Raw genomic sequence first — 14,209 nt, forward strand, 5'->3', positions numbered from 1 at the left:
TCATTTCCCCCTCTGGACTCGTGGCGGGACTTCTTCGCGTGGTGGTGATCTTGAAGCGCGTTGTTTACTTTAAGTTTACGGCAGGTTTTCACAACTACTTTTAAGATTACGTTTATTTCTAAGTGTTAACATCAACAAAGCGGGATGGCGACGAACGGTAAAGATGTCCACGCTCTGAACGGAGTGTTGTCAAGTCAACCCTCCAACAACCACACCACGGAAGAAGCTCCCAACAACAAGCATAAAGTGAGCAGTGCAACTGAGGTATTTACTATTTACCAATATTATATCATGTTGTTACCGAGGCCACAGATAGATAATTATGGCAGGGCGGAGAAGTAATATGATTGGCACAAATGAGACCTCTTCATGGTTTTAAAGGAGCTGCAGACAGTCTGAGACTGAGTAACATAATGTCTTACATCAAATTTGTTCTTGATAGCAGTTTTACAGGGAAATGATGTAGTTTTCAGACTTGCCTGACTTCTAGCTGTTGTTTGTCTTTATGCAATCCGTTAATTTCTACTATAGGCTTGATTGAAGTACAGTCAAAAGTTTAATATTATTGATTATTATAACATATTGTGTAAATATTTAGTATAAGCATACACTAGTCAGCCTACAACATAATCAGAATATTAATATTGAGGTATTTTTGTTAAATCCATTGTGCTATTTCAAGTTTGTCCATTTACACCCAGCCACTAAACTGAGGTTCCCTCCCCCTGTGTGCAGAACGGAACCGGAGCCGCCCAGAGATTCACCTTCACCGGCGAACCCACGCTGGAGGACATCCGGCGGATGCAGGCCGAGTTCACGGACGAGAGGGACTGGAACCAGTTCCACCAGCCCCGCAACCTGCTGCTGGCCATGGTGGGCGAGGTGGGCGAGGTGTCTGAGCTCTTCCAGTGGCGGGGGGAGGTGGCCGAGGGTCTGCCCGGCTGGACGGACTCGGAGAGGGAGCAGCTGGCCCACGAGCTCAGCGACGTCATGATCTACCTGGTGGAGCTGGCGGAGAAATGCCACGTCGACCTGCCGCAAGCCGTGCTGCGCAAGATGGCCCTCAACCGGCTGAAGTACCCCGCCAGCAAGGTGCAAGGCTCCGCCAAAAAGTACACCGAATACAAGGACTAAAAAGCCTAGCTCGCCTCGGAACGGAGATTTGCGATGAGACGAAACCCATTTTGAGTTTGATTTAGACTTCGTATGCCGATCTACAAGTCTGTGAGCTTGTATATCTGGTATTGGCACGCTATACCATCGTACAATGGAGCATAACATTGAGAAAAAGAAAAAGCTGCTTACTCGCACAACGGCGTCCCTTGGCCTTGTCGAGCCAATCAGCTTTTTTTTAATTATGTTCTTGACAGCAAGCAACACTGGAGTTATAAATTAGGCTTGACTCAAATAATGGAAAGATGTCTGAATGTTCGCTTCATGGACAATATTGGTTGATAAGTACTGCTGTATCTGCCATCTGTACTCAACTCAGATATGCTAAAGATGTTCATTGTTCTTATGTTCACTGTTCTTACTATATCTTGTTTTAGCTGCTTGCCCAAAGTGAAATGAACAGTAGGAAGCGCACATGAGAGGAATCTGTACTTTCTCTGTGCTACTTTCCTCTCTACATTTCATCACTTTTCATTGATGTTCACGTTTTTTAGTATTGTTAGATTTTTCAGTTTTTGTTGTCGGGGAGGAAAAGGTTTTCACTGAAAGAGTAGTACATTCACATTGAGCACTTCATCTACTCTCAAACTAATTCCAATGAGTGGTAAGGCAGCTAAGGCTCGATTTATACTTTGTTTGCCCGCCAGTATCACTCAAACCAAATGGAAATATCGCATCTGCAAGCTCCCTGCAACACATACTGAGCTTGTAGATCTGCTAATTTTGGTGACAGACACTGGTACACAACCAAGTATGAATGAAGCTTTGAGTGATGATCTTAATCATGATCTTGTAAATTAAATCCACTGCAGCAGATGACCTCAGACCTGAACATTCTAAGTCGTGGAATGCAATAGGGAGCGTTTAGTTTTATTTTTTTTAGAACCAGATGTTTAATGGAGTATGTCACAATGTCATTGTTTTGTAACTGACTTCTTCCTGAAGTAAAGGTGCCTCCAGTTCAACCTGCTGTCTTCTCGTGTGTGTGTGTGTGTGTGTGTGTGAATAACATTGAGAATAAAAGTTATCCCCATGTTGCTCATCCCTTGTTGAGCTGATGCAGAGGTTGGCTTTTAGATCTGTTCTTAACGGCAAGCAACACTGTTTTAACTGTCGTTATAAATTAGGCTTAAATCGCAGAGTGGAATGGATGGATATCGAGATAAGATGAGGGATTTACAGTTTACACTGACTCAGTGACTCAGCCACTTCGGCCCAGTTTCAGAATCTCCAACTTGATCTATTGATACATAAAGCAACGGCTGTGGAATCCATTTCAGATTAAACATGCTATGATTGTAGCTACACAAGAGAGTTCCATTGTAGTCTCTACAGCTCTGAGGACTGACGGTGATCCATGAGCTCCCTCTTGTGGTTAATGTGTGTACAGCATGAGGCTGTATTTGCACAGCATCATTCCTAGTTTAAATTAGTTTAACAACACTGAACATTGACGGAGATGTTTAGCATTGTACCTTCAAGGAGTTGTATGGTAGCTACTTGTCCTAAGCAGTTAATAGTTAGGATTATTTTTCATGATTCAAAATAAAAAAGTAGCAGATCTACGACAAGCTCGATCTGCTAGTTTTGATGCTTTTGTGTGACGCTGTAATATGATCAAGTTGGGCATTCATTTACAAAAAAAACCTGTTAAAACATTGCAATAAGAGGGTTCTGCCCGACAGCGATGTCGTGTAATTAATGAACTATAATAAAACAGGCCCTGGAAGCTTTAGGTCTGACCCTCAGTCAGGTTATCTTGAGGTAAATGGTTGGTTGTCCATGCATGAATGGATGACCGCCTCCTGCAGATTAAAGACGTACTATGTCATAATTAAATATGTAATTGCTATAAACTGAAGAGTTTAATTACGATTTGAGATTACCACTGACTTTAATGTTTGCTGGGGCAGAGTTTATAATTAGATTTAATGACCCTTTTCTTTTTTTGATCAGATTATCATCTGATTTATAGCTAGATACTGAGCAAAGAAGATTGGATGAATACGAGGAATGTTGCAGGAGTGTAACAGAATGGCCGACAGGGAGACATTTACAGACATGGATGGTTAATGTCAACATAGATTATGGGTGTTATTGGTGTAGTGGTTGAGATGCTACTGTTTGAATCATAAAATAGGGTTCGAATTGATGTTATGGTCACTTATTCAGGAAAGGGTTATGTTTTGTTCTAGATATTCTAATACAATTAAAAACGTCCTGAGGCAAAGTGATAATTCATAAAAGTGTGTTTGCAACTTTACATATTGGTTTGAAGAGTGAAGAAGAGTACATTTGGTATTGTATTGAGAGAAAATATATTCTGTATGAAGCATATATTTTAGAAGAATGTAGTTACGTATACTTTTGATATGTTTATTAACAAAAAATGCATGCACTGTAGCCTACAGTATGAACATATGTGTACATATCTGGATTTCCATTGTGGTCATTTGACCACAGCCATAATGTGTACATACTATACTACTAGTCAGATACAAAGGTTCCTGTGATCCAGAAACAAAAGTCAGTTTAATATAATCAAGTGCACATTTTATCCAGACATATTGACTGTGACTGAGACATAAAACTGATGTGCTCATCAGGCAAATAACTAATAATAATTTGCCTGATGAAGACCTAGTTATAATAATAATAATATAATGATGAAGACCTAGTCGGTCGAAACGTTGCAATTTGTTGCCTTCAAATGAAGTAAGTCTCGGAGCTCTACAAACTGGTGTGCGGATGTTCTTCCTCTTCACAGACATGATACTGACCATGGTACAGACCATGCTACTGACATGATACTGACATGATGCTGACCATGATACAGACATGATGCTACTGACCATGATACAGACATGATGCTGACATGATACTGACCATGGTACAGACCATGCTACTGACATGATACTGACATGATGCTGACCACGATACAGACATGATGCTACTGACCATGATACAGACATGATGCTGACATGATACTGACCATGGTACAGACATGATGCTGACCATGATACAGACACGATGCTACTGACCATGATACAGACATGATGCTGACATGATACTGACCATGGTACAGACCATGCTACTGGCATGATGCTGACCATGATACAGACATGATGCTACTGAACATGATACAGACATGATGCTGACATGATACTGACCATGGTACAGACATGATGCTGACATGATACTGACCATGATACAGACAGGATGCTACTGACATGATACTGACCATGGTACAGACCATGCTACTGACATGATACTGACCATGATACAGACATGATGCTGACATGATACAGACAGGATGCTACTGACATGATACAGACATGATACTGACCATGATACAGACATGGTGCTGACAAGATACAGAGATTGCGTGAATTCATTGTAATAAGACGATGGGTTACAATTCTATCTGGAATGGCTTGTATATCTGTCAAATACTGGTAGATGTCTACGTGGAATGACCTTTAGATCTATCAAATGCATGTCTGTCTGCCTGTCCCGACCTGTAGAAACTAGGCAGTATATGGTGCTGGTGCAGTACGATAATAAGTGACCAGCTGCTCAGTATGAAAGGAGAGTTTTCACATGGATCTCCTCCTGTCTCCACAGACAGACCTAGATTTGAACAAAGGCCTCCACGGATAAAAAAAAGTCTGCCAGAGGCTTTTATTGTTGTTCACTCAATTACCACAGAACACACAGTCCCTCCCAACCCAAGACCACAGGGAGCGGGCCAGGCGTTAGGGAAAAACAAACTTAAGTGTGGAAATCGAATTCTGACAAATGGCAGCAAGCCGCTCCATTCCCATTGAAATGCATTGGCTCATCATAGGTAGAGGAAAAGAGCGGCGTGACCGTGCCCCATGATAGCAGTAATAAAATGATGTACATCCATTTTCCATTTCACACTAGCTACCTTTATTGGAAGGAGTTGTTGCCGTTGTGTCTCAAAACACCGGTGACAAACCATGTCACATCAACCTGGTTGTGTCTGGGGATGGAAATGTGAGCCTACGAGGTGTGAGAACAGGATGTAACCGTATCTTTGGAATAACAATAGTGACACAAACTGGTCCTTAAATGTGGTTTCCAACCTGCATGCCAACTTGAAGCTTTTCATAAACCACAGTGCCAGACAACACTGTGCTGTGATGCAACAACGTACATGGTACTGTATCATGTATCTGAGAAGGAAGTGTTGTGCATATCAGTCCAGACTGGCACAACAGTAAGGAAAGGTCCATATTCTAACTTTTTGAGTGATGCAACCACTCCCTTACGGAGCTATGTGTGTGGCTGGCTGGCTGCCTGGGTCTGAGCACTATGTGTGTGTGTGTGTGTGTGTGTGTGTGTGTGTGTGTGTGTAGCTGGCTGGCTGCCTGGGTCTGGCTGGCTGGCTTCCTGGGTCTGAGCACAAAAACAGCATGGTTGTTTTTGACCACCTGTGCACAACCTAACACACACACAAACACACAGGCACATATTAACTGTATATGGTATGTATAACTGTATACACCCCCAAATAGCCAAGTTTGACTTGAAACATATGCATCTCCAAAAATGGCACAACCTTCCCAAGAACAGTAGTTGTAGGATTGTTTAATTAATTCCTGTGCATATACTATCTAAAAAAAAAGAACAAGTCTGATGAATTAACTTATAGGTATTTAATAGGGATGCAACGATATGGAAATTCTTGGCCGATACAGATACCAATGTTTAAAATAACAATTTAGCCGATACTGATGTTTATTTAGTTTGTGTTGTTTTTATTTCCCCCTTGTGTGTAGTACAATCTTCACAAGAAATAACGTAGCCAATGCAAAATGTATGCTTATCAACAACAGATAAATATCCGCTACTGCCATCGGTTAAGGTCAGTTTTATTTGCCGATACCCATATTGAACGATAACGGCAAATATCGGCGGATACCGATGCGTGGCCGACACATGGGTGCATCTCTAGTATTTAATCGTAGTAAACTGCTGTGGTAGAGGCATGAACAAGAAGCATCTCATACAACTGTACCGCTTCATGTAACAAAGTGTACTTGACAGAAACACTCATGTCCAGTTTCTGGACTGAAGTAAAGGCAAGTTTAACCAGAACAGTCAAAATAAGAAATGTGAGATGCAACGGTCACTGCTTTAGAACTGAACATCGCTAATAACATTTAGTACAAAGGTTTAAATGCTCTCTATTCAAAAGGACAGTGATGGAAAAAAACGAGAACATCTTTAGCACAACCTTACCGAAGAATATGGCAATAGAAACTTTCTCGAAATGGAAAAAATATACCCCTTTAAATACCCTACATAAATACCCCTGTCCATCAGGAAATATGCAACCGCTATGTGAAATACCTGAAATATGAAAAACATTGCATAGAGTCCTATACTTCCTTGAAATATGTGTTTACATAGTGTGTATAATACACATCTGTGGTTCCCAAACTGTGCAACTCAAGACCCAAAAGATACATTTGATGTCTTTCCGGGGACCCAAACTTACAATGATATAATATGAATTAAACACTCAAAGGTCCTTGCAGACTGGACGCGTTTTACTACAATCTTACAAGGTGTCACGGTGTGATGAATTGTAAGTCCGGTATTTTCATGTGTATGTATGGATTATACTTGTTCTATAAATATCTCGAATTCTTAAAAAAATTATTTATTGTATTTTCTTTTAATCTTTTGAAATATATATTGTTAAATATAGGGATACAATTGTAGTGTGGATAAGTGGATAAAACGCGGTCCCTCCCGACCCATTGTTTGAGAACCACTGATATATGTTATAAAGCAGTACTAAGTTAAGGTGAAATAGTACAACACTAAGAAACATCCTGGTTGTGACGTGTGAAGTCTGTGATTCTTCCCTTGATGCATTGTGGGAAAGCGAGTTCACTAAAGGCTGTAGGAAAGCTGTGTAGCCTACATTCAGAAGCTCCTGAGGTACAGTTCTGAACAAGTCATATACAAACAACATCATATACATTTAAATATTGAAACCTCATTTCATGACTTATAAGAACCTTAAAGACACAATAAATATGATTTGCATTCTGAACAACAACAACAAAAAAGAGTGATTTAACAGGTATGTGTACATTGTCAATGTGTGAAAATGAAAAGGTGCTGTAACTTCCTGTAAGTGATTTTGTTGTTGTTAAATAAGTGGATAAATGACTCTATATTCTGATAGTAATCTTTGCAAAGGCATTTTCAGGTTAGGATACCAATTTGATCTAATCAGGAGACTTACCCCGTTTCCTTATAAAGGATACAGGATTAACAAGTGGAATTGTAAGTGATGAACAAAGAACGTGATCATTCAAACCCAATTGGAACTGAAACATTATAAAATTGAAGCTGATAAATGAGTATACTACTCTCTCCTGACTGGATGAAACTGGCAAACCACCTGAAAATGTACCCTTTCTATACATTCTGATTATTATCAGAATATAGACATTTCACTTTTTAACATGAAATAAACATGTTTAACCCATTCTGACCTGAGATCAGATTAAAAAAATGTCTTCTACATCCTGACAGTTTTCTGAAAAAGCTATGTTTCTATGTCAGTCGTTCAAAAAATTTCAAATTTTCAAAAATAGCAGACCTACAAGCTTGTAGATCTGTAGACCAAACAATATTAAAAATAAATAAACTACCTTTAATGTGTCTACCTGTGTAAGTGAAAATGACAATGCCACCTGTGCAAACATTACTCCAATAAGAACTCTGTTAACAGTCAGAACACAGATTGTGCTGCACTTTCAAAGGCCCAACCTCACAGAGCAACATGGGAACACTGTTCTCCGCACGACGGTTCTGTTGAGCACGCAATCCTATGGCAGCGGTTCTCAGAGGGGCACTGGGGACCCCCAGGGGTCCTTGAGGGGGTTCCCAGCAAAAGTAGTTAACATAGCATCACATTTCTCTCGTTTTTTCTATTTTTCTTTTTAAATACATGAAACAGTTTGAGAACCACTGTCTTGTGGAATTGACAAGGCAGCAACATGCGAGAAAGGCCACATACTATACACTAGTAGTGTTACATACAGTATGGTAGTACCACCTTAATACACTATTAGTGTTACATATTGTAGTACCACATTTGAGTTTTGGACATCGTAGTCACAGCTGGTTGTTGAGAAGACATTCAGACAAGGCCTGGTATTGTTTTTTCTTTTATTTTTTTTTCTTTTTATCCCACGATTTTGCAACCCATTTTCACCCAATGTCAACTATCTAATGTGATCCTGGGCTCTACACACCCTCCGCCAACCTGGGGAGAGCAACGGACTGACCTAATGCTTCCTTCAATGCATGAGCGTCCAAGCTGCTTCTTTTCACCTGACAGGGGGGGGGAGTTTCCCCGGTTGGACGTAGCGCGTGGAAGGAACACGTTATTCCAACCAGTTCCTTTCCCCTCCATCAGGCAGTTTAGTGAACAGGATTACTGCATGTTTTTTGTGAGGGTACCTACCCTAGGGGACACGGGGAGAACATGTAAACTCCACACAGAAAGGCCCTTTCGCCAACCCCACCTGCGGTATGGGCACTGATGACACGGAGGAGAGAACACGCCGCCAGCACCCACAGCGTCCCCAGCGGGAATCAAACCCAGGACCTTCTATCTAGCTGGTATTTGAAGGAAAAGTCAAACCGATTATAGGACAGAAGTCAGGGAAGATGATTACTCAGATATTCTTTTTAACTTCCCACAGTTCCAAGGTTCCATTCGTGTCTTTGGTTTATTGACCTATATTGAAGCGGCCATGTTCAACATGTTATTTGCTGGTCATTCAAACATCATGGAGTAGGTCAGTATTCTCCTGCTGATTATCTGGAACGTTGTGCTTGGATGTATACAAGGCAAGTGCCAAGAACATCCAACAGTATTGCAGTTAAAAAGGAAAATACATTTAGGCTAAAATATGTACTCTGCTAAGGCCCACTGATTATCTTGGAAAAATATATTATATATATTCTCTTTTGTTTTAAAAGTTACCTAAAAAATAGCTGTAGAAATAAATTGATACCCAAGGTTCATTCTTCGTCAAGTAGTGTCGGAAAATATAAGATGCAGACGAGGCTGAATCCAATTACATACACCTTTGCATACCATGTTAACGACAACGGAATGCGGATGTTGTTGACGGATGTTGTGGACATTTAAGGCATATCCATAGTCCAGTCACCGAAATAAGGTGACCACCGTCTCGCGGTGCTCAAAGCCACTTCTGTCAGAGCGCCAGCATCGTTTTCACTGCCATGTACTGATGGTAGACAACAGGTATTCAGTCGCCATGGGTCACATGACTTCGGCGTCAATGTGGTAACGCAAAGGGCTGCCAGTGGCGTCACGATAATGACGCCGGGGGGGGATTCTGCCCAATGACGTTTCAGGACAACATTTTCCAGACCAGATCATACACACACACACAAACATGTGCGCGTGCGTGGAGAGACAGACAAATGCCATCACCAAGTCTCGCCAACTCAAGCGTGCAAAACAAACAAAAATAGTTCTTCAAAAATGTGTTTGTTTTTGTATCAAAGGGGGACCCATGGCAGAGCCCTGCTGTGGGATGCCGTCACTCCTCCATTGGAATGTATGATAATATGGAGTGCTCCTGAGCAATGGCCGCCAGCTCTTTGAGGAACTCCGTGTAGAGGACGGTGGCGAAGACGTCGGTGCGAGCCAGAGAGATGGTCTTAGGTTGTGGTGACGCCCCTTCCCATTGGCCGGAACCTCTGTGTGGTGAACTCTGCAACATCAACGCCCCTTCCCATTGGCTGGAACCTCTGCTTTTGTCTGAAAGAATATATAGACATACTTATTGACATTTAACCCATTCTGACCTGAGATCAGATTCATACGAGGTTTCCACTGGACACACACTGGTCTGATGAACCCATTCTGACCTGAGATCAGATTCTAAAAATGTCAGTCGTTCTTCGATTTTTCAAAAAATAGCAGACCTACAAGCTCGTATCGCGCCACTCGGTGGCGCGATATGAGCTTGTAGATCTGCTATTTTTCAATAGCTAAAGCATAACATGATGCCAACACCAAAATGGGTGCCCGTTCAGAATGGGTTAATAAAAAACGTTCCAAGTTGGGTATCGTTGCTCTCTTGCAGAAACCTCTTATCTCAAAAAAAGCGAGCTAAATTAACGCCATACTTGATCGATCATACTAAATAAAGCGCCACACGCCTCATTCAATGTGTCACGCGCCAGAGCATACGTTTAGGCATTAGTTATTTCCATTTTATAAAAGTGTTACTAAAAGAATAGTGTGTGGGCACGTTGTCAACGCCATGAGTGTCACATCAATGAGATAACTTTAGCAAAACATTACAATCAGAATCACTAAACAAGGTCCTCAAGTAGCCGTTTCTAATATCAAGACAAACCTTACAAGAAAGGAATAAAGATTCTGTTCACCCACTTGAAAATTCCTTTAATTAGCCTTCTTAGTAAATCCAGTCTTTTATTAGTATTTTGTTTTATATCTTGTAAAACTCTACAAAGTCTAGCAGTCTAGTGGTTGTTTCAGCAACAGCAATTCTACTTGATCAAAACGAGATCAAGTAGAATTTATTATTGTGCCAAACATATCTGATAGTAGATTTTTGCTTTTTCCATCCGTAGCATTTGATAGTGAGAAAGATGTATTTCTATTTGAAAAAGCTTCAAAAACAAACAAAAATCTGTGCAGAGTAACAGATGTGGGCTCGAGGATGATTCTCATACAGGGAATGGGAAAACGAGAACCCATTCAAGAGTTTCATGAATCAGAACACTATGAAGTCAACATTTCTGTAGCCAATTGCTTTTCCAAGCAAGATCAATGCAGAACCTTGGCTTAGGCCTTGACAAACCAATGGAATATGAAATAAAATGCATTCCATTTGTAAGCAATGAAGTAAAACTTGCAATTTGAGTTTGTGAAACGAAAATATTACTTTTCAGGATTCACATAAAAAAATATAGCAAAGTTAGCCTATCTACAAAACAAACCAGATCTATGAAACAATCTTGCAGATCTGCTACCTTGGGTACTTTTGTGTGAAGCTGTAGTATGATCAAGTAGGGCATTAATTCACACAAATAAAAAACAAAACGTTAGAATAATGGAGATACCGGTAGTATAACACTGCGATACGTTGTGAACTTGAAGATCAGCTCTTGTCGCTATTACACACACAGCAACGTATGTCAGCAAGTTAGCAACGTATAGACAATAAAGCAAATATGCAACTTAAATTTACATATCGTCGCTGTCTGGTGGAAACCTTTTATGTCCAAAACTGTTGCTTTTCATTAGATGGAAAAAAACTAATAAACTGCGTTCCAATGGATCCAGTGTAGTTATTATTTAGTCACAAGCTCTTGTTAATACTTACCATCAATGGTCAATACTTTCCATCAATGGTTAATACTTTTCGTCAATGGTTACATTCAAGGCTGGACTGGGTCAAAAAATTGGGGCCTGACATTTGGCCCAGAGCAGCCCACCACTACCGGCACGCACATACTAGTGGCCCACTCCGTCGAGGCACACACAAACATACTCTACTGGCCCACTCCGTCCAGGCACACACAAACACATACTCTAGTGGCCCACTCCGTCCAGGCACACACAAACATACTCTACTGGCCCACTCCGTCCAGGCACACACAAACATGCTCTACTGGCCCACTCCGTCCAGGCACACACAAACATACTCTAGTGGCCCACTCCGTCCAGGCACACACAAACATACTCTACTGGCCCACTCCGTCCAGGCACACACAAACATACTCTACTGGCCCACTCCGTCCAGGCACACACAAACATACTCTAGTGGCCCACTCCGTCCAGGCACACACAAACATACTCTACTGGCCCACTCCGTCCAGGCACACACAAACATACTCTACTGGCCCACTCCGTCCAGGCACACACAAACATACTCTACTGGCCCACTCCGTCGAGGCACACACAAACACATACCAGCAGTTTTACTGAAGAATATGAATATGCCTCCATGTTCTGATAATTACCATAATGTAAAAAAAAAAAAACATTGGGGGGAGGGGGCCCACCTATGTCCGGTCCAGGCCTTACTGTATATCATCTCTGTGGTTACATCATCTCTGTGCCTCATATGTTCACAACCGTTACTTTTCAGGATTCAAATAACCCATTTTGACCTGGGATCAGATTCAAAAAATGTCTTCTACATCCTGACAGTTTTCTTACAAAGCTATATATTTCTGTGTCAGTGGTTCTTCGATTTAAAAAAAATAGCAGACCTACAAGCTCGTAGCGCGCCACTCGGTGGCGCGCTATGAGCTTGTAGATCTGCTATTTTTCAATAGCTAAAGCATAACATAGTGCCAACACCAAAAGGGGTTCCCGCCCCAAAATGGGATAAAGAAATAGCCAGCATTCCAGATCCGATACGTTTGATACTTGTGTGTGTGACACACTGCAGTATGATCGAGTAGGCCATTCATTTACAAAAAATAACACACAACACAAAAACACGGAGATAAGAGGTTTCTGCCCGACAGCAACGATATATAATACAACCTAATAAAACACAGTTGAGTGGTGGATTAGAGCGAGTCGCTCCTCACCATGTGCTCCAGCAGAGGTCTCTCTAGCCAGGAGCCAGTGCTGTGCAGCTGTGATCATGTCTGGGAAGTCCTTCCTGGTCACACACATACCTTCTATCTGGTTCTTTATGGAAGCTAGGACCTGCGCACACGCACGCACACGCGCACACGCACACGCACACGCACACGCACACACACACACACACACACACACACACACAGGAAGAGAGAGAGTGTCATGTCATTGTATTTCAGATAGCTGCATGCTTGCTCAGCTGATTGATTGGCCTTTAACATTTTTTTTCTGAAGATTCAGCGATATTCATTTTAAGTAAAAAATCGAATCTATTGCATCAGGCTGCTGACAAGCTGGCGCAGCACATCAGATGAGTGGTCTACAGTATGAAGTTTGGGCCATTCATCAATCAAATAGACATGTTTACATTATTGAAATACGACGCCTATTTCGAGTGCGTGACACAGTATAGTGTGAGTGCCTGGAGTCTAGATCCCACAGCCTGAGGGGACGGTCCATTGAAAGTGTTGTGCTCTTAGAGTATATATGAATAGAGACGGCACCCAGAGGAAACCCTGAGGCGAAATGGACATAGCGGACGAATTTGATATTGCAGCCTGGCCTTAAACACATGAACGCGCTGGTCCGTTGACTATCATTGTGCACGTTCACAACGGCAGCACGCTCGTGCGCGTTTGTGCGCGTTCGTGCACGTTCAACGGCAGCTCGTTCATGTGTTTGGGGCAAATCCATCCCAGAATGCAATCTGTTCCTACACGGAAGGAGGAGTGAAATCGCCTCATGCGCTTTTGAGCAACTTAATGCAAGTGGATGGAAGGAGAACTCGGATGCCATCTCTATTCATATAATATATGGATCAGCCAGCACAACCTTAGAGTATATTATACTCTAAGGTTGTGCTGGCTGATCCAGTCGGCCTGGTTTTCAGGTCCATGAGTGACTACTTACTTAACGCAGGCGGAACTCAAGCCATTATCACCCAATGAACTGGTGGACCAATCATTTGAATACAACCTTTTGGTGAACCGTGCTGAATGAATGAATCAGTACACTGAAAAGAATGACAATTCCCATCACTAATGTCCCCGCAACCCTGCTCGATTCCATTGTAAATAATATGATTATTTTAATCTAGAAGGTCTCTTTTCTTTTCATTCATATATCAAATATTATGACCGCTTCAGTGATGTACATTCAGTTTCTAATGCACCTTTTTTTTTTCCTTTGCCAAACAGACCAACAAACAAACAAAGCAGTGGGCTGAAATAGTAATTTAAAAAGAAAAGGTTGAGAAGAAAATAAAATAATATGAAATGTAAATAAGGATAATCATGGTATACAGTATGTGTATACAAA

The 14,209-nt window shown here is 41.5% G+C and overlaps 3 protein-coding genes across 4 annotated transcripts in view; 1 reads left to right on the forward strand and 2 right to left on the reverse strand.

Annotated features, from left to right (window-relative positions):
* The window catches only part of LOC310859021 (uncharacterized protein), a 428,722-nt gene that overhangs the window by 68,232 nt on the left and 346,281 nt on the right, over nucleotides 1-14,209 (reverse strand). The window lies entirely within an intron of this gene.
* dctpp1 (dCTP pyrophosphatase 1) lies at nucleotides 26-2,155 on the forward strand. Of its 2 annotated transcripts, none has more exons than XM_083764725.1 (2): nucleotides 26-264; nucleotides 736-2,155. In XM_083764725.1, exons 1-2 carry the CDS (start codon nucleotides 145-147, stop codon nucleotides 1,132-1,134), a joined length of 519 nt encoding a protein of 172 aa, XP_083620851.1. In that variant the 5' UTR covers nucleotides 26-144; the 3' UTR covers nucleotides 1,135-2,155. The 2 variants fall into 2 exon arrangements, with proteins under 2 accessions (XP_083620851.1, XP_083620852.1); XM_083764726.1 differs by having other exon boundaries at nucleotides 26-246.
* Nucleotides 5,772-14,209, reverse strand: part of fhip1aa (FHF complex subunit HOOK interacting protein 1Aa) — a 62,097-nt gene continuing 53,659 nt past the window's right edge. Inside the window, exons 15-16 of the mRNA XM_083764884.1 lie at nucleotides 12,838-12,958; nucleotides 5,772-10,021 (exon numbers count right to left, since the gene is read on the reverse strand). Coding sequence (XP_083621010.1) covers nucleotides 9,801-10,021; nucleotides 12,838-12,958 — 342 coding nt within the window. The 3' untranslated portion in view covers nucleotides 5,772-9,800. The remainder of the gene's footprint in view (nucleotides 10,022-12,837; nucleotides 12,959-14,209) is intronic.

The sequence above is a fragment of the Protomyctophum parallelum genome (genome assembly GCF_964188405.1).
Source record: "Protomyctophum parallelum genome assembly, chromosome: 5".
Lineage (NCBI taxonomy): Eukaryota > Metazoa > Chordata > Actinopteri > Myctophiformes > Myctophidae > Protomyctophum > Protomyctophum parallelum.